Here is a 27,702-nt window from a genome sequence, read left to right as displayed (position 1 = left end):
AAGAAACTTTGCCGTTTAATATGGATCTATCACTATTTAAGAAAGACATATTCCGATCTTGGGTGAGTAGTCCTGACATCATTCTTTTTTCTTTTTTGTTTTTGATTTATTATTCCGTTTTCTTGTGATGCCCTTTTTCAGCGTGAAGATGGTGGTTTACCCGGGGCACATTAATATCGCATACCGGAAGGCCGTCCGGTGGTACCGGGCCTATTTTCGGCGTACCCTCCAGGAACTATGGGAGTGGGACGAGGATCACATCTTGAACCTTGCGCCTCTATTTCGAGAGGGGAATTAAAATTGTTTCCTTTTGTTAAGGAACAAAACATACATAAAAAATAAATCATATATATTTTCTTCTTCTATGTGGTGCCTGTTTTTTATTTTTATTTTTATTTTTTTCTTAAGCCTTCTGATCCCGTTCTTTAATTTTTAGTAGTACAGGATTGTTTTGGTTTTGAAGCCGGGGTTCGTTGTACCGTTTTGTTGTGGTTCTGGTAGCTCTGCTATCTGTAGATCTGAGGGCCACGTTGTTGGGGTGGTGGTCGGTCGGTTCTGCATCTCGATGTCTTCTGGCGTGAACTGGCGACGTTTGGGTTGGTTGTCATTTCTGGCTCGTTTTTGTAGTATCGGTATCCTATTGCTGCTATTATCATAATGACAACGCTTATGGCTGATAACGAACTGTAGGTGAAGTGGGCTGTGCGGGCTAGAGCACGGTTACACATCATCTATCTTCTTCTCACGATCGGTAAAGAGTAATTGAATGTATTTAGCTTCCAACGGCCCCAAATTTTCCGTGAAATGGACCGTTATCGATGTAATTTAGTTTTGCGACACCCTTTCCAAGATTCATCGAAGTGCGCCAGAAGCGAGCCATCGATTCAGCCAGATGTTAATGTGGGCCGAAGGTTGGAATCCGAATCATGAAGGTTTATTCGATTTGAGGGCTCTGTTTGGAGAGGAAATAGATGAGGGCCCTATTTGGGGAGATATTGATGTGTATCACCATGTTTACCATACACGGAAAATTTAAGTGGTCAATAAATGCAATCCGATGCCGGTTGGAGGAGATTGATGTGAGTTGCCTGTCGTTTATGTTTTTAATTTATTAGATTTTACCTAATGCGAGTTTTATTTTGTCTGTTATAGCCTCCACCTCCCAGCGAATTGTATATAATGTATTATTGTATTGTGTATTATGTATTATTGTATTGTGTATTATGTCTTATGTATTATGTATTATGTATTATGTATTATGTATTACGCATTACGCATTACGCATTACGCATTACGCATTACGCATTACGCATTACGCATTACGCATTACGCATTACGCATTACGTATTACGCATTGCGCATTACGCATTACGCATTACGCATTACGCATTACGTATTACGTATTATGTATTATGTATTATGTATTACATTTATTGTATTAAAAAGTATTCAAAGTTATCAATATAATTTATTCTTAGACCAACCTCCTTTCATTTATAAAATAACATTCCCTGTAATAAAAGTAAACACAGAATAAAGCCGAAAAATTATTTATTCATATAATCTGTATAAAACATTACAAAATATTGTTCGCTCCTATCCATGAATTGTGCGTAGAATCAAACCCCAACCATTTGACGAAAACTTTATTTCCCTTTCGTTGTAGAACCTTCTCCACTAAGTATACATCATGATTTTTTACTTTTTGTAGCTCATATTCGTAGAACCCGCCAACCAACGGTTGTTTTTACATATCTTGCAAGTGTAACGACCCAGAGTGAGTACGTCACTGCACCGACTTGTAGGGAGAGCGGTTCCCTTAGAAGGCGACTCGTATTCTATGTGTTAGGGATTATAGGTTCGTGTGGTGAGCGGTTAAGGAGTGAAATCCAAACACTAATGTGCCAGAACTAATTGTGATTTGTTTATTCAATTCAATAAGGTAAGTGAATATTATTTGAAATATAATATAAAACAAAATCGCTAGTATTACAATATGTACGGCTAGAAATAGGAATACAATAAGAAATTATAATTTTGTTCGCCCTAGATTGGGAATACAATAAGAAATATTTAATTAGTAATTAATATACAAAAATAGAAATTAATGATTTAGTAATTAATTATAAATGATAATTAATAATAGTTGATAGTGTTAACGCGAACGTGGCTTGGTCTTCTACCACAGTCAATACTCTGTTTAATTTCACCAATAACTTTGGAAACTAAATTCCAGAGGTTTGTGCAAAACTATTGGATTCAAGTTAACCTTTCCTACGGGTCGCAATCGGTTTCTGGTATAACCAGAGCTGTGTTAGACGCAGGCCGTCTCAAGGAGCTCGGCTCCTCGCTAGCTCTTTACACTTGAGTGTTGGCTTAGCTTAACACCTGTGTAACACGTTGCGTACCGTGAGTAGGAGGTCTACTGATCCGTAGTACTGCACGCCACCAATGGAGGAGAAGGAATAAGCTACTGCTCGCGCTCTATTGCTGCCTAAACAGCTCAGCGCAAGCTTTCCTCTACTATTCAGAGTATTGCCTGCTTCTGACCGTGGTCAGAGAAGATCTGCGCTTGAAACCGTGTGGAACGCCTCTATTTATACTCAGATTTTGCTGAGTCGGCGCTTTTTTTTCCACATAGTGTCATGGGGTAGCTGGAATTTCCCATCAGAATTTCCCTCTAGAATTTCACCCCACCGTGCGTTCTTTGGGGTTGCGCTGGCGCATGCGCGGTCAGACGTCGATAATTTATCGATAATCTGTTTTACCGTCTGACTTATCGACTATACGTTTATCGATGAATTTAGCAAACTCAGTTATCGACAAAGGTGAAAATATTTATTGCAAAAATTATTATACAAATTAAACGAAGTATTAACAATAAAAATTAAATAAGACATTTTGTTCGAAATATAAAAATTAATTATAATAAAGGAAATGAAATAAAACAAGTTGTTGTTTTTCTTATCAGGTCGTTACACAAGAGATACGTTACAGGATTTGTTTGTTGAATTTTAATAATTGTGAAAATTTCAGTTGTCCAATTCGGTGTATAACCCTTTGCGAATAAGGTTTTGTATTTACTAACTCGCACGTGATCACCAACCTTGTACTTGGCCGGAGCTGCAATCTTTATGTTAGAATATACGGACGATAAGAGTTTGTCCGCGTGTTCTGGTGTTACGTCGACGGGACGCATTCTAATCGTACTATACCTTCTATGGTTATAATCTGAGACCAGCGTCGGTAAGATGGTTGTCCACGCGTAGATTCCATTAAGCGTGAACTTTTTCCACATTTCGTTTTTCAACGTCCTATTCCAACGTTCTATTATCGATGCTTTCATTACACTGTGCGTAGAGTAATGATTTATATCGTATTCTTTCATAAGATTTCAGAATTCTGTATTATAAAATTCCTTTCCCTTATCCGTTTGCAGATTTTTTGGTTTTCTTCCATCATTCAAAACGTTTAAAAATGCATCCGTAACGTTTTTCCATTTTTCGCTTTCACTGGTACGGCCCAAGCGTATTTAGATAAGACATCGATGACGGTAAGTATGTAATTGTGGCCATTGTTGATTTGCGCATACTGTCGCATCTCTACGAGATGCGCTTGCCAGAGATCATCGTAACCCCGTACAATGACTCGTCTTCGTCTAAAGTTACGTCTCGCTGGCGCGTGCAACTCGTTGACCAGCTGTATCTTCTCGTCCGTGATATGATTGCTCTTCACCTTCTTCATGTTTGTAAACTAACATTATGCTTCACGAACGTGTCAATTTACAATCAACCCGGCTTCTTGAAGTTATTTGATTATAGAAACGATCTCGTTGTCGTGCCCCGTATGTCCTGCGGATTTCGAGGATACGAGAAGACGTAATCTATCAACGAGCTCGTTTGGGTCATTCCAGTGCATGTAGTCCACCGCGTTATCGTTAACCGCCATATCGAACGGTATCAGATTACCTCCACGCCGCTCGCTCTTAAGCAATTTTGCAATGATATATTTATACTTGTAACCCTTGTTACTTTTCACAAGCCCTGACGAGATATGGCTGCGTCTATGAGCGTTCGACGACTTTAATATTTCCGCGAATTTGTGTAAATCAGCATCGTTGAACAAGGTGTCATCAGGCATTCTCATGAATAGTAATTCGTACAAACCAGTTGTTCCTCTGTACTTCACCCCATTAATAATCACATCGTCGTTTTTGTTTACGTCGAAAACTGAACTTCCAAGCATTAATTTGTTGCGTTGTACGTATACTTCATATACGTTCTTCTCACGATCGGTAAAGAGTAATTGAATGTATTTAGCGGCCAACGGCCTCAAATTTTCCGTGAAATGGCTACATATGTTTTCGCTAGGCTTGTCCAAAATTCGCTGCATAGAAACATTAAGATTCTCGTCGCTGTCACCGTACGTTTCAACGGCATTTATCGATTCTTCGCGATGAAAATCGGGACGATCTTTCATCACATCCACCGTCTGTTCACTCGAAGATGTACCAGGTTCGGAATAAATGCGTGCTCTTGCAGTTTGTGTGCTTTGAGGGTTAAGAAAAGAAGTTGACGTCAATTTTTGCGGTTCTTTAATATTCAAAGTTGGGAATGTCGACTCGGATTTTATATCGATCGTGTCTGAATGTGGCGATACCGCTGACATATTCTCGATAATTCGTTCCGGCGGTTCTACCACGTGTCTCAATCGTTTTTCGATGACTCTCTCTTCGTCGATGCTGTCCGATTTGAGAGCTCTGCGTTTTTTGCGTATAGCATTGCTTGTTTTAGCTATAGCATTCGCAACTTTACACGATTCTTTAATATTACTATTATCCATTGCCAAGAGAAGACGTCCACTCGCTGAGCGTTCTATCGATGGACTAAATGTTTCAGAAAACGGCAAATTCGTTAAATCCTTTTCTGTAACGGCCACGTTCCATCGGGCTGTCCTTGTCGATTATTACAAAACCATATTTCTGTTCCCAACATTGTGCGCACAATTTACAAAAGTTTTCGTACGACATGTCTGTGTTTACATGATCATTATAAATGTGGTGTAGATTCGTGCCATCTTGTTTGAACACGATCAAAAGGTTGGTATTGTCGCGAATTAGATGTTTCGGTATTCACGCGTAAGTCTGACAGAGATAAAAACAGTCCACGCGCGAGTGCCTACCCATAGCGAAATATTCTCTTATCACGTTTTGCTTGTCGCACGCAACGTCATTGAATATAAACACCGAATCGGGCAGCGCCTCGTTCGGCGGCACGACTTCGGCGTTATTTGAAAATGAAAAGTATCCGATTTCAGGAACATTTGACAAAATTCGTTCGATATATTTGTACTTTGGTTGTTGCAATGATTTTGAGTATACATATACGTTATTGAATCTTACACCGTTCGGGTTGTCTATTAGACTGATTACGACGTTCGTTTTACCGCAGTTCGATGGACCGCAAATTATACCACGTATCGTATTCGGCAAGAGGGGCCCGTGTCGTCGTCGGCGATCGTCCATGCGTGTTGTCCTCTCGTCTAAATCGAGAATAAGGATAGACAGGGGCTGCTTTGCGAAACGCATATCGTGTATATAATAACCATATATTTAATGATTCAGCCTCTTTATAGGTTGCGGAAAAGCTGCTTGTCCGCGTCGTTGACGCGCTTTAACCGCGGCCGCAGATGAGCTTTAACCGCGATTAGCCCTTTTACTCCGCGGCGATAACGCGCTTTAACCCGCGATTAATTTCTCCGCGGCGGTGGCGGTGGGTGGTGGTGGAGGGTACGCGGAATGCAATTCGTGACCGAGCCATCAAATATGCATCCAAGCAACAACGTCACTGAAAGTCTGTCTCGACGATGCTCTCTCTATCTGTGCCAGATTCCACATCGACACGTGTCTGAATGTAAACATGGATTTCGCCCTACTTCCTCATGTCTTTGAAATAGAAGAACATTCCTTTTGTATCTCCTACATTGGAATATGAAACACTAACGTTACACATACAATCGTTCTAGGTAAAACAATATTAAGACGTATAAAGTATATTTTTACTAAATAGATTTTATTATTTTACAGTAATGAACAAAATTAATAAATGATATTAAATCTTTCGTGTTTTAAGACAAATGTAACAATTTTTCTTTTTCGGTGGACGTCCATCTATGTGCGTGTCATCCCCCGGGCGGTTATAATGTTCCATGCACAGCTCTTCATCTTCCTCCTTTCTCTTTTTTAACCACCATTCTTTTAATATCGATACGTTTGTCATAGCACATGCTCCGTTGTGCGCGATGCATGTCATATGTTTATCCATCCATCTATCCTGAATATGCCGGCTCTTGGTTTGCAAATTCGGTAGATTATCATCTTTGTTCAAAACCTCTATATTGATTGGACTGACTGAAGGTAGATCATCATCTTTGTTCAAAACCTCTATATTGATTGGACTGACTGAAGGATAAAGTTTCTTCAGCCATTTTTCTTTCTCAATGCCCTTGACGTATACAGATCCATGAATACTATCTTTCAAACACGAAGCGGCACACTCTTGAAGACGTGAATACGGCACGGTACCATCGTCCCACTCAAAACCGTGATGATTTTGCGTCAACCATTTTATTTGTCTTAATTCTGCTTTCGACAATTTTTTCTTAGCAAATGGTGGCGCAAAGATGAAACATTGTACACGATTCCCATTCTGGAAGATGGCAAGTTCCTTTACGAAAAACTCGTTCGTATCGCTTTTGAAGCCTTGAATGTCCATGAATGTTGGCACGTTCATTTTGATTAGTTGAATTTGTGGTGAAAAATGACTGGTTTTGCTGCGGAATGATCATATAAACCCTCTTCCACTTAAGAGAGTTTGCGCACTACATTGGTCAGTGGATTGTACTGCACGATACGATCGTAAATGATCAAACAGTAAGGAACGTTTTTACTACACTCAAAATCGATTCTTACATCGATTGTAGCGCTTTTTATCGATTCGTTCTGATGCGAGCAATCAATGACAACAAACGGGCCGTAGCCGAAAAAGAGTATCTTATCGTATAGAGCTCCGTCATCACCATTACTGCACATTGCTCCGTAATATGACTTTCTGAATTTTGCATACATGTCGTAAAGGACAGAGTATCTATTTTTATTAAAGTCAAGATTCAAATTGTCATACGGATATGATTCCGAATTTAAATACAATCGAAAATTGGTGAGTTTGCAGTCATCAAATTTGGTGATATTTATGTCTATTGAGTCTATTTTTTTTATCCGTTTGTAATGCAAATATTACATATCGCGGTTTTTCTAATTGTGTAGCTGCTTTAATGCTCCATGTATGTTTAGTGGTTGCTTGTAACATTGGATACTCGTATAAGTCTCAGGAACGGTAACTCATAATTATCGTTCGATCGTTTTCAAGGATACGCAACAATGAAAGTTTGTGTCTTTCTTCGAGTGTGACATGTGGCATCCTCCACTGTATTTTGTATAGTTGCAGCGTGTATTTTGCACCATCTGTTCCAAAAACAGCGTTTTTGTCGTCTCGCGACCGAATCAGAATCAATTCATGATGCGCATTAATCACTATTCGATTGTAATCTTCGCAGAAACCGAGCAGCATATTTAGAGGAACACAAAAGTCAAAGTAGCCTCCTGCATTGGGTATGTCTATCCAACCAGCGTTTTCAAGCATTTTTGATCTTGTCGTTGTCAGCGATACTCCATTTTTTATCATAGTTGTTATTCCAACGTTTTTACAACGATCGATCTCTACGCCGTGTAATTGATATCGAATTTCATCAAACATAAATGCTGCGCAATTCATTTCTAGTCCAACTGAAGTTCCTGCAACATTGTCATCGTTGAGAATGAGTTTTCCTTCGACGTAAAGGTAACTCTCACTAGGAAACGTGTACAAATCTTGTTGTTGAATGGGAATTCGTATTTCATCATTATTTCCAAACGTTGTGTTGGCGTATGGGCTGTAACTATGTAATTCGATCGTCAGAAATCGGTAAACTGGCAATGTTCAATGGATCCATAATTTTCGTTTCTTAATCACAAAACCCAACGATTGCAGAAATTGCGCGTTTTTGTCGCTCAAATCTTGCGATGTGTTCAGTTTGGGGATATTGTCCTTACTAAATGATTGTAAAGAGTCATCACCGTTTAATACATGATTATCATTCCTCCAACCGTGGTAATTGCTGCTGCAAGTACAATTTATGTGTTTGTGATTGAAGTTCTGGTTCCATCCATTTTCTAACGATCCTTTTAGCAACTCGTTCAACGGGGTGCCCAATAATGCATTTGGCGGATTGTTGATCGGTTGAGTTTTAGCATCTGTGTACAACAGCATTATTTCTAGTAATGTTTGGCATAAGTGCTGCTTGTTCTCTTGAAAGGCTATTAAATGAACGGATATTTAATGTATATTAAACGGTCGCGTCGTCGGAGAGTTCGACGATGTGCTCTTGCGATGTGTCCGATTTGGATATATATCCTCTACTGAATGATTGGATAATTGTTATCGTTTTTACATCATTATCCTTACTACAGCTGTCGTAAAATGTTCAGCATGCCGTTCGAGCCGTTCAACGGGCCGTTCGAGCCGTTCAACGGCAAGCCGTTCGAGCCGTTCAACGAGCCGTTCAACGAGCCGTTCGAGCCGTTCAACGGGCCGGTCGAGCCGTTCAACGGGCTGTTCGAGTCGTTCGAGCCGTTCAACGGGCTGTTCCAGCCGTTCGAGCCGTTCAACGGCAAGCCGTTCGAGCCATTCAGCGGGCCGTTCGAGCCGTTCGAGCCGTTCGAGCCGCTCAACAGGCCATTGATTATTATGTTTATATTCATGTTATTTTTTACACCGCCTAATATGAAGCCTCACTGTCACTTCTTCTTCACGGAAATTTATCAGATTATCGTTTTGATCGGTAATGCGTATACTAAGGTGATCAATGGCTCTCACGATAACCGGAAGATAAATGACGTTCGTAGGACTTTCCGACATTTTATATCCTGGTGGCACGCGCGGTGAAAACTCGTGAATGGTATGAACACATTGACCGTTGCTATACGCGCCAGTCGTAATATTACATTCGATCCTCAGCACATTTACTTTCATAATATTTACGGGTATATCCGACTCGTGCCATTGCCCCGGCGGTAATATGCGATATGTAGAAAACCCGAGAAGCGATCCTATATTATTTGGTTTGGTAAAATCGATTGTATAATCACTATGTATTTCACTTTTCAAAGTGCTGTTATTTGTACGAAATAAAATGATTTTTGTCTTGTCCATTATTTTCTCTTGCAAGTATTTATTTAGCGCTTCGAGTTCATACGAACCATCCGGTATCGTGATCTCACCATCGGCATCAAAGTAAAATTTATTGTTTGTAAAGTCAACGTTCGGTACTGTGTTGAAAGCTTGAAAATCAGCGAGTCCGAGTTCGTAATTATCATCCTTCAAGTCTATAGGTGGAAAGTAATCAGTGCTAAGCACAGAATTTTTTCTGCTTAACGTAAACGTCGACGACATCTTTGCAACTGTGAAGACTATGTGCATCGAAACTATCACATACATGTAACGAAAGTATACTTCCGTTAACCGGAAGTCCGCGGCGCCCTCATGCCCCGCACACATGAAATCGACTACCGGTAGATAACCAAAGAGAACACGTGTGAGAGTACAAAGAGAAGCCCAGAAATCATAAAATCAAATTAGGATAAATAGAGAAAGGATAAGTGTAAACTGTAATTATCGTTTCTTTATTTACAGGTAGGAGTGTAAATAATGTAAATAATATCAACTAGTATTATAAGGCAATGAATAAATCTTAACCTTTATTTACAGAGAAACACAATTTCAGTTTGACTACCCCTAACCACCAGATAAATAGATCTTATATACATTTCCAGCTAAAAAATGCAAGCAGAGTTGTCCGTATACACTCGTATTGAATTTTTAATACTGCGTGTGATTGTATAAAATCGTTGCATGGTTTCCGAAGTAGTTTATTAACTCTGTCGGTGGGCTCAGATTTCCAAAAGTATCGAAATATTTAACACAATTACCCCGCTTTACGTAAGCTACCCAGTGTGTGCCAGCACCTTCCGATTTATCTAAATTCACGATACCGCATTCGTTTAAGAACGATTTGGAGGGTAAATTTGTACGCATGAAAACACCTCGAAAATATGGAAAGTTCAACTTTCGTACAAAGTTATATAACTGTACATTTGTCATTGCAATTTGCCGAAGCGCTTCTTTTTTTTTTCTTTAATTCCTTTTCCCCGTGTATATGGTGCAAGGTAAAGTCCATGTCCTTCCATAACACGATTGTGCCGTTTCATTTCCTCTAATGTTTTTCGTGCTGCAGACGCATCGTTGACTGCCTTGGCGATACCTGCTGCACCGCCAGCCACCGTGCCCAAAGCTGAAAGGCCTGCAAAAATAGGTACAAGTGCTGGAAGCGATCCCCCACGTTTTGCAAATGGAAGTTTGCGCGACTTAGTCTTCTTCTTCTTGTTACTTTTCCGCGGTGCCATTACTTTCTTCTTTGGCTAACTCTTTGGCCAACATTATTCCAGCAACGCGCGCAGACAAAAGTATTTTCCAATCTAGTGCAAATTCTTTTTGTGCTAATTCGAAGATCAAATGTGCATATGCACATCGTATGACTATCGTATAGGAAGTGAAACTTTTCCTGGGATGTTTGGGTTTATATAGGTAGAGAGAGAGAAGTCGCAAATGATGCAATACATTATAATTTGTAACATAATTCTATGATTTATTAAAGTATAATTTGTAATATACTTCAATTTATTTTCTCTGTTAAGATGCTGTTGATGCCGCTGTTATTATTGCATGAATGCCTAAAGCTACTAATTCGCCATCGATGATTGAATTTCGATCGTAAATGTGGCTCTCTTTAATATGCTGAACAACTTCCGCATGCACTTTTACATCCCCGTATCCCCGAACTAATGCTACACACTCTTTAAATTTTTGCTGCACCGAATACAGTGTATCGTATAATGCATTATGCATTTCAATTATACAATCATTTAAAATTATCATTTTCTCAAACGTTTTTCTCATCATACACATATATATATATTGAACAATTTAAAAACTTTTTCACCATATAGCACTCCAAATTCAACGCCTACATCGTTAAAGTTAATATTGTCACGTGTATCTGTTGCATCTTCAAAGAAGCTGCGCACGTTGTCTGCTTCAGCTACAATCTGCGACCACGTTACTATGCTCAGCTCCAGCTGGTTGTTGCGGTTGTCCGATAATATGAGTTGGGGATAAACTTGTTGCCGAATATATTTATTCCAATTCCCAAATGCTTCGTACAAGAATCTGTCAACGGATATTTTCGACCCAAAATTTGGCATGATTGTTGAGGTTTGATTCTAGAACAAATAAACGCCATTTAAGTATGTTATTAGAACAAATAAATACCTTATTCCAGCTTTAAATGGAATATGTTTCGAACACTTACTTTACATCATCCTGACGTTTTGTTATTTTTTTGCGTGTCTCATCTTCGATAGAACTTGGGTGTTTCCTTTTGCAAAAAAACTCCTTGAAACTTTGAGAATACATATTTCACTTTTCACAACACAATCTTGGGAACGACGCGCTTGCGGTGATGGTCAATTTGGTTTTGACTATGTTTGAAACTTTAGCAAAACCCGTACCTTCTATAGTCACGAATTGCAACGTCAGATTTGCTGCGTCAACAAAAAACCTCATTTCCAAGACGTAGAAAAATTCCGTTTAAGGTGGGAGGGGGTCTTGTGGTTGTCTTCCGATAAGAAGAAATAGTTCCAGGGGGGTGGGGGTCTCATAGGTGTCGAATTTCAGTTCAAGGTCATGAGGGGTGCGGTGGGGCGTTATAGGTGACGCCAAATATAGATTTTATCTCAAGGTCATGAGGTGGGGGGTCTCGTAGGTGTCAAATTTGAGTTCAAGGTCATGGGATGTTATAGGTGACACCAAAAATAGTTCAAGGTCAGAAGGGTGCTATGCCGATTCTAATTCACTTACGTCAGCATTTATTTTGCTGACTCAGCATAAATTTGACACCCTCAGCAGAAATATGATACCCCCCCACCCCCACACCGCACCCCCCACCCCCGAAGGTGTCAAAAATCAGTTCAAAACGGGGGTGGGGGGTACGGGGTGGGGGTGGGGGGTATCATATTTCTGCTGAGGGTGTCAAATTTATGCTGAGTCAGCAAAAAAAATGCTGACGCAAGTGAATTAGAACCGGCATAGCCCCACTACTCACTGCCCAACTTAGAATAAGTGGTAACATTCTGCGCTCGATGTCTCCATAACCTTGCGTCGCCTGAGATGTTGCTACAACTGGAGATATTGGGATGTAACCGTCGATATCTTTAAATCTATTTCCAATGGACTCGTTGTCAAATTTTATAAGTACCGAGTCCAGCAACTCTTCCTGTTCTAGTTGATCTCCTCGAATTGCTGGCCATGTAAATTTTCTCACTGTTCCCATTGCACCGTTTATTAAACCATCAGAAATTGATATATTTCGTCGCAACATGATTCGCGGTCCCTCAGTTAACGTTATTGTATGTAACAGTCCGCCACAATTATTTATATTTACAGGTATGACATTTTCTGGTGGCCTTTTTCCATATGTAGCTGCCTCACGGGACTCGTCTATTGAATCAATGACGTACATTCGATGTGATTTTGCTAAGTGATCAGTCATTTTTGAATTATATTCGTCCACTAATTTTGTCGTTGGGAATATTCTTACTGCTGCACCATCCTCGAACTCTCCGGTTAGGGGAACTCTTCTTCGTTCGCATAATATTTTCAGTTGAGAAGTTGCCACTTCCCCAAACCGAAGGTTATTCAATAAATCGATAAACTCAACGTCATCTCTTTGTTGCATATTAATGGTGAGTTCACAGAATGAAAATAGGTGCCATAAATTAATTTCTGCAGTATACCAGTGTGGTTGTACAAAACACCAGTGTCCTTTTACTCGGGGCAACTGTCCGATATCGCCAAAGGGAAATACATTTACGCCACCAAATAGTTTATCATTTGTTTTGAATTATTGCAATCCTAAATGAATTATTCGCAAATTCTCATAAGATACCATTGATATCTAGTTGATAATCAACCACCTTGTATGACGTCACTTTCGTCTCTCCTGTTCGAGCCTCTGTCCTGTCAGTCGTCGATAGGTCATTACAGTACCTTTTTCAATAGGTAACGAGAATAAAGAATGCAGAGTTTTTTCAAATATTTGACGGGCAGCGATGCCAGTCAAAGAAGCTACTTCAATGAAAGATGATTTTATCATCGTATCAACTGTAGGGTTATAGCAGCGTGTAACGTGTTCAACAAGTAAGTTTAAAATAAACGACTTGCCGCTACCAGGTCCTCCGGTAATAAAAAGCAACATTTGTTCCGTATTTTCATCATCATTTTCTTTAATATCTTTCTCAATTACTGCGGAAACTGATATTAATAAGTCTTTCTGTTGAATATTAAGACTTTGAATACTATTAAGGAACACGTCTTCTGGCATTGCAATTGTTTCTTGCTATTGATCTTCATATAAATCACCTTGATCATAATATATTGTTTCGTCGGCATGAATTCTGACTGGATCTCTTATGTGTTCATTAGTTTCTTCTTCATGTACAACATTCAAAGCAACAGCCTGGGTGAGCGCCGCTTCAATAATTTGCTCTGCGTGAGTAAATTGTTCGACGGTTGCGTTACCTAACATAGGTTTCAACTCGTGTTGCCGTCGAAGAAAACATTCTTCCGAAGATTCGTTTTCGGACATAAGTGTACTTTCATCACGAAATGGAATGTGACACATTATTAAGTTATAGAAGTATCCTTCTCTATCACTGTTCAGGGTATAATATCGGTGGCGGAGTACAGTTGGTTTATTTCTTATTTGCATTCGGGTATTGTCCTTCAATTTTATAAACTTCGATCTCGAAATTTCTTCATCGTCAGTTTTGTTCTGTGACGCCATCCTCTCCTGTCCATATTTCACTTGAAACTGTTTCATATCGGACAGCAAATTCGGCTAAACACAAGTTCTCTAGGTTGTCTGGCCTCTTTTCGTAACGATCGAATATATTATTGAAAAATGATATTCCATTTTCTATAAATCGCAGAATTCTATATCTCTGCTCAGGCCGGCAGCTGTTTATAAATACAGCGTTTCGCGAGCTCATTTTAAGAAACAGATCGCATAATCGATAAGCACATTCTATAGCATTGACCATACGTTGAGATAGAATTGCCATAGATACTGAAAATATTTGATTTCCGATGGTATCGTTCCGGCGTTTCGCGTTTCGCTAAAACGGCTTCGTTCGTTAGAGAACGAGCGGAATTCAGCGGGTTCCGTTTTCTCGCCGGTAAAGCGTTCGGAGGAACGCCCGAAGTCCTGGACGCGCGTCGCGCGGAAGCAGGTGGTCAACGAGAAAAACTCAGAGGTTGAACAGAAAAAAAATGGTTCGTTTTATTATAACTTTGCTTGGACCCAATTCGAAGCTCGAAAGGGTTAAAGATAGGCGACGCGATGGTCTCAAGAATGATGGTGACGTATGACTAATTAACTCTCCCATAAATTTGGCATGGAACGCGAGTGAGGAGAAGGATCGCGCCGTCTTCCCCGACCATTGTCTCCCATACAGGCTTCTTTAATAATATTTCCTGAGCCCTGCGGCTCGCATTTACTTGCGGATTTAGCAATATAATATGCGACGGCTGTAACATTTCCGCATGGTTGAATATCCATGTTTGCTTCCCAAAGCTTTAAAAGAGTTGGGTTGTAATTATTCACCATAACTTCATTTGCGGTTCTCTTAAGTACGCAGAAACGCCCGTTGTTGGCAAGTGTGTCATCTGGACCTAAGCACATCGTTCTTTCACTTATCGGTCTGGGGAATCCAAATCGACAAGAACGATTATTACGATCTTTGTAACATGTATGAGAATGTTTATGAATTTGGACTTTTTGAATTATAATATATCGTTCATATCGTGATTTTCGACTTCCAATGAACAAGATACAACTTTCTCAATAACGTTTTGGCCTTCGTTGGTTAGGAAATCAGGTACGTTTGCACACTAAATAAGCATGTGCAAATGTGGACTTCCCCTATTCTGAAATTCAATTCTATACCACAAATCGGTAACAGCGCTGCCTAAGCAATCCGAGTTTTTTAAATACTGCATTAACTCGTTTACGCGTAACGTAAATTGTCTTGCGATAACTACCGGGTGTCTCTGAACCAACTGTAGTTGATCTGCAAACGTTAGGTTTTCAAGTTCGGACGTTGATTGGCCTTCGGATAGTAGTAATGCCTTCAACATATCTGGCCAGTTTTGATCATTACAAGAGAACGTAGCAAATCATGTGGGTGGTCCAAGATTTCGGACTATGGCGATTAATTCCGAACAGCAGCGTTTCCAGTATGATGCCGATCATCTTATCTTTCTCATTGTGAGATGTATGTTGTCTACTAATCCCTCTGGAATATATTCACCTTGGCGCATTCTACATGACACTGAAATGCTAGCTTTTGCGCGGTAATATTCAACCACAGATAATGCGAAGAACAGATAATCTATTGGTTGGAACCGTTTGTTATTGCTCACATTACGTGCTTAGAAGTAATCTAATGGTGTTATTGGGATAACTTAATGCTCTCTGAATCCATTTTTTCCATCTGGAAACAGGAAGAACCAACACAGTTCTTCAGTTCTTCTCTCCCTGTATTACCAGTTGTATAGGGTCATTTTCTGCGTTATTATTATTTTTATTGCTGACAGAGACGTAGTAACATGCTTGTTTCAAAATAATTCAAGTTGCGCCGGATTCTCTACGAGCGGTCGCAACAGATGGTTGTTGTATCCTTTCTGCTTCAGGAGATATATTCCTTTCGGGTGCTATTGTTACAGATGTTCATGAGTAGATATTTAATACATTACTGTTGTCATCTTTCGCATACAAATTACGACGCAAGGATGCGTGTAAAACATCGATAGTAGTAAATTTCATACAGCATGAGGCGCCCCGTAACGGTGATTTATATCCTTTTGGACCTCTTGGATGGGATCAAACAACCAATAGCAGGTGATCTCCAACTGGTTGCTGCATGATACGGCTATTGATGTAAGATTCGCAGTAAGAATTTCGTACATATACCGTTGAAAAAATGTAATCAAACCATTTTTTAAATTTGGAAATCCATCATCACCGTTATCAATATCAATGTGACTATTTATCGACATTTCATAGTCAACGTTAATATTGACTTGCCTATTATTAAATGTTAGATGTGCCAATAATTCAGTTACGGCTAAATAGTCTACATTGATTCGTTAGGGTTAGGATTACTTCGCGCTTCAATGCAATCACGATAATATTTATCTCCTACTATAACCACATAATCGACATCACTAGTACACCGCGTACTAGGATCAAGGGAATGAAACGCAACACATGCAACTGCAGCTATGCCAGTACACTGCTTACCACGAGATTCGATACTGAAGCGATCGCTAGCTTGATAAAACGTGACTCGTAACATAGCTGCATTCTGATCAACGTTTACAAATCTACTGTTTGGTTCAGTATTTCTTTGTGCAACTTCAATTTCCTCTGTTACAATAGCCGGCTGTTCAATGACATGAGCTATTTCGAAAATATTATTGGTAATGTTAGAAAAATATGGTTGTACATCTTGGTACATAGCATTATTTTGTAATAGCCATTGTAAGGCTCCCCGAAGCTTTCCGACATCTATTTTAAATTGTCGCTGTCGCTCCAAATTTTCGTAGCTTTCCACTACAATCATTATACCGGTTTGGTTTAATTGGACTGGAGGTTGCTCGGCTACTTCGAACACATCGCGGGCAAATAGGACTACCTGACCTATGCACCAATCCTGACTGTAGTGATTCTGAATTTTCATGATTTTAAGAGACAGCACTATTCTGCAGAATATTTCGTTCTCGATTTCCGATAAATCTGTTATCTCCTGAGGTACAGACAATAGTTTCATTTTATTCCAGAATACCTGTGATGGAACTTTGTATTTTTTAAGATGATTTAGGCAACGAGAACATGTTGTTATCTTCTCTGATTCCATTAGATTTTCAGGAATTAGACTAGATAAAGCGTAACGTTGCTGCGGATATAAAGTCTTGTACCACACTGCACACGATACATCAGCAAAAATATTAATAGCCGATTCAAAGTAGTCTTCCTGGAGGAAACGTTCTTTCCTTCGATTTTCAGCTAGTTCGCGCATATTTCTTAAACGTGTATTTTTTGATTCAGTATTTACCCTTAATAAAACTTCACGATTACGATTTTTCATAAGCATTAGACGATGTGAACGTTCTTCAATACATTGATTGGGTAAGCGTCTGTGGAATAATTTCAGCCTACGTGATCGCTCTTCAGCAGATTTGTTCGCTAAACGTCTGTGGATTAATTTCAATCTACGTGATCGTTCCTCAGCAGATTCGTTTGCTAGACGCCTACTGATAAATCTAAGCCTATGTGACCGTTCCTCGACAGATTCGTTCTTCAAACGAATATAAATCATGGTTACCCGACGTTTCTTCTCATCTATCGTTTCACGCAATAATTTTGAACGCATATATTTTCGCATTGCAGATAATCTCGAATGGCGTTCGTTAATAGTTTCATGACATCGTGCCTCTGTATTTCGTGTGGAATTTTTGTACAGACGTAATTGCGTGGCGTCGTTTGATTCATTCGCACGATACTTCCTCATACGGGATGCATGTTTTGCAGGTCTACCCATCGTTTCAAGCAAACGTGGTTGATTTGTTTTTTTCAGAAACAATTGGTCGCTCCAAGCAGACGTGGTCAGTTTGTTTTTACAAACAATTATTAGTCGCTCGAAGCAGATGTGGTTGGTTTTTTTTTTTAATTTAGAAACAATTGGTCGCTCCAAGCAGACGTGGCCAGTTTGTTTTTACAAACAATTGTTCGCTTCAAGCAGACGTGGCCTGTTCGTTTTTTATTTATGACAAACAATTATTCGTCGCTCCAAGCAGACGTGGTCGGTTTGTTTTTACAAATAATTATTAGTCGCTTCAAGCAGACATGGCCGGTTTGTTTTTTATTATAAACAATTATTGGTCGCTCCAAGCAGACGTGGTCGGTTTTGGATTTTAGAAAATAAAATAATAGTAGTTAAAACGATTACCTTCGCAGCAATTTTCAAACGATTCAATTAATTATTATAGCAGTAGCAATCAATTGAAGAAGTACCGTTGCCAGGTATTCGTTTCAACTGACTACGCGATCTGTCTATGGGCTCTAGCTATGTTTGTTTATGTTGTGCGGACGATCGTGTAACGACCCAGAATGAGTACGTTACTGCACCGACTTGTAGGGAGAGCGGTTCCCTTAGAAGGCGACTCGTAATCAATGTGTTAAGGATTATAGGTTCGTGTGGTGTGCGGTTAAGGAGTGAAATCCAAACACTAATGTGCTAGAAACTGAATGAAAATATGTTTATTCAAAAATAGAAAGGTAAGTGAATATTGAAATATAATACAAAATCGCTAGTATTACAATAAGTGCGGCTAGAAATTGGAATACAATAAGAAATTATAATTATTTCGCCCTAGATTGGGAATACAATTGAAAATATGCAACTAGTAATTAATATATGTAAGTAAAAATTAATAATTGTAATTAATCGTAATAATCGATAGCGCTAACGCGAATGCGGCGTGGTCTTCTTATACAGTCAACACTCTGTTTGTTTTCAACAATAATTATGGAAACTAAACTCCAGAGGTTTGTGCTAGACTATTGGAATCAAGTTAACCCTTCCTATAGGTCGCAATCGGTTTCTGGTTATACCAGAGCCGTGTTAGACGCAGGCCGTTCAAGGAGCTCCGCTCCTCGCTAGCTCTTTACACTTGAGTGTTGGCTTAGCGTAACACCTGTGTAACACGTTGCGCACCGCGAATAGGAGGTCCACTGATCCGTAGTCCTGCACGCCACCAGTGGAATAGTAGGAATTAGCTGTAGCTCGCGCTCTATCGCTGCCTAGACAGTTCAGCGCAAGCTCTTCTCTACTGATCAGAGTGTTGTCTGTTTCAGACCGAGGTCTGAGAAGATCTGCTGTGAAACTGTGCGGAACGCCTCTATTTATACTCAGATTTTGCTGAGTCGGCACTTTTTTCCGCATAGAGTTCTTGGGGTAGCTGGGTTTTTCCCGTCACGTGGTGGTCCAGCATCCCCACTCTAGAATACTACCCCACCGTATGGTTACTGGGGTTGCGCTCGCGCGTGCGCGGTCGGACGTCGATAATTTATCGGTAAACTGTTTTACCGTCCGACTTATCGACTAAACTTTTATCGATGTATTTAACAAACTCAGTTATCGGCGAAAATGAAAATATTTATTACAAAAATTTATACATTAAATATTAACAATAAAAATTAAATAAAATACTTTGTATGGAATATAAAAATTAGTTATAATAAAGAAATGAAATCAAAAAGATATTGCGTTTGTTATCGGGTCGTTACAATCGTAATAATAGGCCAACTTATAGTAGAATTCCGTTACATTGAGTGATAAGTGGAAAATAATAATGAATTTTGTGGCAATAAGTTGTTCATTGAATGCGATGGTACGATGTGAACGAGGAACATGAACGTTTTTCTTACGTAAAGCAATGCGATATAAGTGTAAAACTCATGACAATGTTAAATGGATCTAAGATAACATAAATTCACAAATACTTGCAATTTAATTAAAATTTGCATTACTTAATATTCAATTATATTTCCACGCGTCTTTTTATGCGTCTTGGCATTGATTGGTATATTTATATCGTTATGATTTTATATCACGATGCCTTATTTGCTTCACGAAGCTCATTTTTTTTTGTTTACAGGTTTTCTTATGTACATTAAATTTTTCATTATTACCAATAAATTCTTCATTGGGATCAAATGAAGATTGTTTAATGCCCAGTGTATAATTTTATAATTATTACATTATTCTTCGAACTGAATAATCTTCAACTTTTTTACTAGAGTCGGATTGTAAAAGTACATCGCGACACATTGCGTTTGATTGAAAAACGTATTCCGACAGGTTGTAAAGTGAGTGTAATAAAAAAGTGTTCGGCTACCGTTTGGAACAGATTACCTCATTTAAAATTGGACCAAACGACTTGAGATTTTTTGAGAAGTTATACACATTGATTTACTAAGATATGTGCTTTTGTCGTTTTAAACAATTGCAATTTGTTGAAATCGTGAAAGAAAATAGTAGAAGGCAATTTTTTATTAACGTTTCTATGTGAGTTTACAATGAAAATTTAAAATATGACATTTGTAAATTTAAGTGTGTTATGTGTATGCTGAAAATTTCATCGAGATCGATCAATGTATTTAGCACTACCAAGTAATTAAAATTTTCGAAAATTGCGCCCTTTTCATCTAAGTACATAACTGGTCACGTTTTAAAATGAAATGCGGCCCGTGCGTCGCCGATCTAGCGACCTGCCGTTCGGTATTTAGAGGGAGGCACTTTGAAAGCAACACGCCGCTGGAACTTTGAAATATATCGGAGCGTAACTAAAGTTCGATCTTTTGGCTAAATGGAGCGGAAATGTACATTTATATCATCACGGACGTTAGTTTAATGGCGTTCAACGATGGATTAATCGTACAGAATGTAAAAATATGATTGTTAAAATTATAGTATAAGTAGCATAGATTTTTCAAGGGAAATCGGAACTGTAGCGATGGTACGTGCTATTCCTTCTATTTCCGTCATAGTGGTGCGCGTGCGCGTGCGCGCATCCCCGCCTTTGAACGCCGGATCGAAGGAGCTGAGTGTCGATCCAGCGATCGACATTCTGGTTACCAACGACGAGCGGAACGGATGCTTTCGCACAACGGCTCTCCTCCTGGAGAAAACCGTCTTTAGATTGCAATCCAGCAAGTCGTGACTGGAGTCGAGCCCGGACATTTCCTTTTCATTTTGTGGTAGCCTTCCATCTTGGGACTCAGCACCCTCGAAGGACCGCTCTACACAGACACAGCAAAACTACGTTTTGCTGTGCTCTGGCAATTTTGGTATTGCAATTTGGAGGGCCGTGGTCTCGCTCTTGGCAATCTTAATTTCTTCCTCGAGTACGCCTTGTACAACAGGAAGAACGTTGATGGATTCCGGCAAATCCACGGTTATCGGTTACTCTTGAATTCACCTATTTCAATTTGCACAGGAGTCGAGGGTCGGGACTTAGTGCGCGACTTTCTCATCCTTTGATTGTGGGTGAAATCGTGAAGTCAGTGCCACCGTTGATCTGAGGTTCGCAGGTGAAAACCTCACTGAACCGGAAGTATCCTCGGATTCCACTGGCTCGCCATTTTGCGATTTGAGAGGCGCGTAAGGTCTATATTCCGCAGCACGGTTAGTAATTTCAAACGTTTCCTTTTTGCCTACGTGCTCCACGATCACGCGACCTTCGTGCGTCGTGATTTCAGTGTATGTTTTCAAGACGAATCGAGCGAACAATAATTCGTCCTTGGTGAAAGGCGTTTAAATCGCAGACGACGGACGAAATTCTGTAACCGTCGTGTGTATGTTACTTTTCACATTCCGAGTAGAGTCACGATCTTGCGTTCTGATATTTTTCGTTATTCTTTTTGTTATATTTTCTTATATCACATTATATTCAATCATAATTATTCCGCGAGATTAAAGTGCGTTATTCAACCAGTCATTTTTCCGTATTAAGAAGACTGAGTTTTTTTGAGTCGCGTTAAAGTCGCTCGACTGGTTGAAATATTTTCTTTTGCGTTACCATTTTGTATTACATTTCCGATCTACGTGCCTGTTACGAACCATTGACGATCAATCTAGTCAAGTCCGTCGTATACTATATCTTGTGATAAGCGCGTCTATCGAACATCTAGTAGATGGGAATTGCGTTCCGTTGATTGTTAAACGCGTAAACTGCCATAATATTTGCAGTGCTTCCACTATTCTGTAATAGGCTCTTTTGCCATACTCCAATCACGATTTTTTGGAATAAATCAATATTTTGTTACACGGAAAAGTTACGTCCCATTACTGACTTCGCCGTTCCTTCTGCCTTCGCGAACGCGCAGCGAACACGAGCCACTCCTTGAGAATCATAGGGGAAATCGTACGCTCATACTACTGGCGTCACATTCTCCTTCGTACACGTAGAAAAAGAACTAACGTTACAAACTTTTATTTAGCATTCGTTCAAATTCAGTAATCTGTATTAATTTTGGAAAGCATGTTTCCTTCCTATAACATTAAGATTAAAACAATTTTGTAAAATTTATAATATGTTAATGAATATCGAAATCTTTATTATGGCAGGAAGGGTAAAGGAATATACTCGAATTAGAGAGAGAAAGATTAAAATAGAGAGAGGAGTGCACATATCCCTACTGCACCATCGATTAGCGAATCCCGCCTCCTTACGCATCGATACCGCTGCCTAATTCGTTAGGTGCACAACAACGCAATGTAAACAATTTCGGACTTCTCCGAGAGGTCCAGATTGCGACACTCCTCGACGTACAATCGCGAGCAGCGTGTCGGCGGGTCCGCGAAGTGGTTCAGAGACGAGTCTTGTTCTAAGTTGTTTGAAAGTAGCAAATAAGGCAAAATACTCTATCTTCGCGTATCCATTTTATTTTATTTTATTTTGATTATTATTTTATTCGTTTTATTAATTTTCCAGTTTAATTTTATTTCTTAATAAATACCTACAATTACGTAGTTTTAGTTGAATAGACTTCGGAATAGTTCGCGCGTTCAAAATTGTGTATCGGTGCAACAGTGCAAGGTGTGTGGACCAGAGTCTCCGAAATTGTTGGAGGCGCTGTTGTAGAAATTGCCACCTTGACAATCTGTTGACTGAGACGTCGAGAAGCGTGGGCTCTGGCACTGCGTTGAGCGGCGATCCGATCAGGAAGTGTCCTGGTGAGAGGGCTGAGACGTCATTTGGATCATCGCTGAGTGGTTCCAACGGTCTAGAATTGAGGAGGGCTTCAATCTGCGCGAGCAATGTTATTGATTCCTCGAACGTCAGTAAAGCATCTCCAATCGTCCTCTTCAGATGGAACTTGAGAGACTTAACCACCGCCTCCCATTTTCCACCCATGTGTGGAGCGGCAGGAGGGTTGATGTGCCACTGCGTGCCATCCTTGGCGAGTAGAGCTGCGGGGTCTTGATTTTCGCGTGTGCTGTCCTTAAACTGCTTTTTTAACTGCGCGTCCGCTCCTTGGAAGTTGGTACCGCAATCTGAGTAGAGAGAGGCTGCAGTTCCTCTCCTTGCTGCGAATCTGCGATAGGCTGCGATGAATGCGTCGGCTGAGTAGTCGGTGATGACTTCCAAGTGTACAGCTGATGTTACGAAGCAGACGAATACACAAATCCACCCTTTCTGCGTCTTGGCTCCTCTTTCATTCCAAGTTTTCAGCGTGAGTGGTCCGGCGTAGTCCACCCCAGTGTGGGTGAACGGGCGTGATGGAGTAACCCGACGGAGAGGTAGTTGGCCCATCAGTTGATGGGCACGGATCCCCCTCTACCGAGCACACTTCACCACACCGCAGGATATGCGTCTTCACTGGAGCTCGTCCACCGAGAATCCAGTAGCGTTGTCTGAGAAAAGCGAGGGTGGATTGCGTACCTCCATGCATGGTCTGACGATATGCAGGATGTTTGTTGTGTTGGAGGCGTCCGCCTACTCTGGGCGATCCCTTGATGGTCAAGGTAAGCGGCGAGCCTCGTGAATGCATGCGTTGACGGCAGCGTAACATTTTTGGCGAGTGCAGCGAGTTCCTCCTTGAAGTAGGTGGACTGCGTGGCCTGAATCCAATAGATTCTGGCCCTTTCCATATCAGCTGCTGAGATGAAATGCGTGGGCGAAGCGTCCTGTCGTTTGCACAGCTTGTCCACGAATTTGAGGCAAAGAGCGGCGATTCTGAGTAATCTGTTAACACAAGAATATTTAAAGATTAATTCCCATGAATATTCCTTTACTTGCGTTTGCCGTGTGGAGTGAGACGACAGCACGAGCTTCAGGGGCGCCCAACTCGTTTACGTCGACACTGGTCTGCTTGGGCCACGTGTTCTGAAGTTGTGTGTGCCACGGTGATCCTGTACACCAAAGCGAGTGCTGTTGAAGCTGTTCTGTCGACATGCCTCTTGACGCGCAGTCAGCTGGATTCGATGATCCTGGTACGTGCCTCCAGTGATAGTTCTGCGTAATCTCCTGGATCTGGATTACCCTGTTGCGTACGTAATCCTTCCATTTGGAGGGGTGCGTCTTGATCCATGCAAGCGTGACTTCTGAATCCGTCCACAAAAATGTCTGAGAAACGGTCAAGTTCAAAGTAACATGAACATGCCGCATCAGTTTTGAGAGTAGCAGCGCTGCTGTGAGTTCCAACCTCGGGATGGTCAGACGTTTGAGTGGTGTCACTCGCGTTTTCGCGCAGATCAGAAAAGTGTGGGTACCCGTGGACGGTGCGTGGACAACGAGGTAGACGACTGCTGCCATTGCGAGGACTGATGCATCAGAGAATCCGTGGAGTTCAACTGTAGACGTGGTCGTTGTGTTGAACCATCGTGGGATGGAAAGTCTGGCCAGACTGGTTAAATCTTCCCTGATACGAAGCCACTGCTGAGTAATGTGACAAGACAGAATATCGTCCCAACCGAGTTCCTGTAACCAAAGCTCTTGAATGAGAATTTTAGCTCTGATAATTTCAGGTGCAACAAACCGAGAGGATCAAATAGTTGTGCTACTTCTGAGAGGACGAGGCGTTTCGTAAACTGCGTGCGTTGCGTAGCTGATATGGTCGAGAAGTTAAGCGTGTCCTGATGCGGAATCCATTTAATTCCGAGAATTTTGGTTGCGCAGTCGTCGAATGAAATTGCAGCATTATTCTGTTCTGGTGCGAGGTCTTCTAGCAACGATTTGCTCGTGGACTACCATTTTGCCAATGGAAATCCGCCAGCTTGACAGAGTTGCGTCAGCTGATTTGCAACGTCCTGTAGATGCTCTGCTGTATCGGCGCCACCAAAAATGTCATCGACATACCTGCCGTTTTTGATGGGTTCCACAGCAAGGGGATATTTCGACCCTTCATCCTCAGCGAGTTGTAGGAGTGTTTGGACAGCCAAGTACGGTGCAGCTTTCGTCCCGTACGTGACCGTGGTCAACTGGTACTGCGTTTCCTGTTGTGCGTCATCAAGCCAAAGTATCTGCTGCAAGCTCCAGTCGTCTGGATGTACCTTGATTTGCCGGTACATCTTCGTGACGTCGGTTGCAAACAGATGTTTGTATCTGCGTATCCAAATGAGCAGATCTGCAATGTTCAGCATCAGATTTGGACCAGTGTGTAGAAGATCGTTCAGCGAGTATCCTGAAGAAGTTGGACTGGAGCCATTGAAAACCACACGCAATGCGGTGGTCCCGCTGCCCAACTTCAGAACTCCATGGTGCGGAAGAAAGTACTGAAACGGACTAGTTATTGAGTCATTGTTCAGTCCTACCATGTGGCCAAGCTGCTCATATTCGAGCATAAACTTGGTGTACAGCTGTTTGTACTGAGCGTCCTTGCTGAATCGTCTGAGAGTCCGTTGAAGGCAACTGTGCGCGGTCTGATAAGAATTGCCAAGTGCTCGAGGATGAATTTTGAGCGGCAATCGCACAATGTATCTTCCAGCGGAGTTTCTTGAATGCGTGGTCTTGAAATGATCTTCGCACTCTTGCTCGTCTGGCGTGAGCAAGGGTGCCGTGTCCTGCGGTGGCTCTTTCTGCGTCGAGAAGCGGCTGAGTAACTCACTCAATTGGCGATCAGTATTATTGACTGTCACTTGATGAGAAGTCCTACGAATTGTCTGAGAACCCTCGAGGGGCCCGATTATGAGCCAACCGAAGATCGAAAGTTGAGCGATTAACGGTGATGACGCGTGCCGAATAATATTTGACTTGATGACTTGCCCGTATGCGTCTCCTCCGAGAATGATGTCCACTGGTCTAGATCTGAGAAATTGAGGATCTGCGAGGTTCAATTTCTCCAGATGCGATGGCAGCGTTGGAAGAGCTGGTGGATCTGATGGTAAGCAGGTGGTCACCTTCGTGAGCACGTGTGCGTGAACGGTGACTGAGAGCGGTCTGTAGTTGGAATGGAGGGTAATATTGACCACTCCATTCGTCTGCGAGGTCCTTGCTCCACCAACTCCGTGGACATCCAATGAGGAGCGTTGTCGCCTGAGTCTAAGCTGATTTACTAAAGACTCTGAAATAAGAGAAACTTCAGAGCCTGAATCGACCAGAATTCTTACTTGCTGCTTTGCGAGGTCAGTGTGCACTCTCACCAGTGCCGTTGCTAGAAGTGTGGTCCGTGGTCTGCGTTGTCTGAGTGCGTGTGCTGAGAATTCCTTTGATGCGTGGGCTGCGTGGGCGGAGAGAAAATCGACGACTGCGCCGTCTCTTCAACCTGAGGTTGACGGTGCTGGCGTGTTCTTAGATAGCGTCGTACTGGTCGAGGTCTGCGCTGTTCGTAGTCTGGGAACCATGACCCGGCTCAGATCACTGCCGTGCAGCACCGTATGGTGCTGTTCGTTGCAAAGCTTGCAGCGCTGACTGGTGCGGCAGCTCCTGAGGTTATGGTGTCCCAGGCAGTTGACACAGAGTTGTTTGTCCCTAATGACATCGGCCCTGTCATTTGGTGTCAGCTGCCTGAAAGCGGGACACACTGCCAGGAAATGGTCATGAGTGCAGCAGGCACACGGGTAAAGTGCTGAAGTGCGTGGTCTGCTTGTCTCTGAGCGTCCAGATGCGGGTGCTGGCGTGGGCTGAGTTCCTGCAGCGGTGTGCACGGTGGCCTTGGGTGCGCTAGGCCATTGAGGAGCGGTCTGAGAGGTCCGAGGCGATGGGGTTGAGGAAGTCTTAGCACTGCGTCCTTCTGCGAGGCGTTCGAGCTGCTCCAGCGTGCCGGCCCGCTCTAGGAGAAAGCTGGTGAGCTGCTCCATGGTCGGATACTCCTTTTGGGACGCGAGAGAATGCTCCCAATGCTCTCGGGTGTCGGCATCGAGAAGTCGGACGAGCGCCCTCACCAGATAGCAGTTGTGAGGGTCTGCTAATCCGAACGCCTTCATAGCCTCCGTGGTCTCACCGATGATATTGGTCATTTTGACCAATGATGTCGCCTTCCTGCCCCTCATCGGTTTCAGTTGATAGATCCGGTCCATATGTGTTTGTACGTTCAACCGCTTGTTCTCGAAGCGTGCGTCGAGGAGCGCCCAGGCCTGAGCGAACGCTTCGTGCGTTGCCCGCAGATGGCAAATTAACTGTGCTGAGCTGCCGCAGACGACCTCTTTTAGATAGTGGAGCCTGTCGAGGTCAGTGAGCTCCGAGCGGTCGAGAATCACTGAAGTAAACACTGACTTGAACTCTGGCCCGCGACTATAGTCTCCCTCAACTTGGGGAGCGGTACCTCTGGTAACCTTGATCGCCGAGGTTCTGGTTGAGCGGTTTGGGTGGGCTGCGTGGTCTGCGAGGGCGGAGCTACTGGAGTCAAACGGTGTTCTAATTGAGC

The 27,702-nt window shown here is 41.7% G+C and overlaps 1 protein-coding gene across 1 annotated transcript; it reads right to left on the bottom strand.

Annotated features, from left to right (window-relative positions):
- Positions 1–24,101: 24,101 nt before the first annotated feature.
- LOC123989180 lies at positions 24,102–27,355 on the bottom strand. Its single transcript, XM_046289856.1, has 3 exons — positions 26,602–27,355; positions 25,197–26,400; positions 24,102–24,852 (listed from the first exon to the last, which is right to left on the bottom strand). Exons 1-3 carry the CDS (start codon positions 27,353–27,355, stop codon positions 24,102–24,104), a joined length of 2,709 nt encoding a protein of 902 aa, XP_046145812.1.
- Positions 27,356–27,702: the final 347 nt, after the last annotated feature.

Source organism: Osmia bicornis, unplaced genomic scaffold, assembly GCF_907164935.1.
Source record: "Osmia bicornis bicornis unplaced genomic scaffold, iOsmBic2.1, whole genome shotgun sequence".
NCBI classification, from domain to species: Eukaryota; Metazoa; Arthropoda; class Insecta; order Hymenoptera; family Megachilidae; genus Osmia; species Osmia bicornis.
This window is presented reverse-complemented; position numbering and strand designations above follow the sequence as displayed.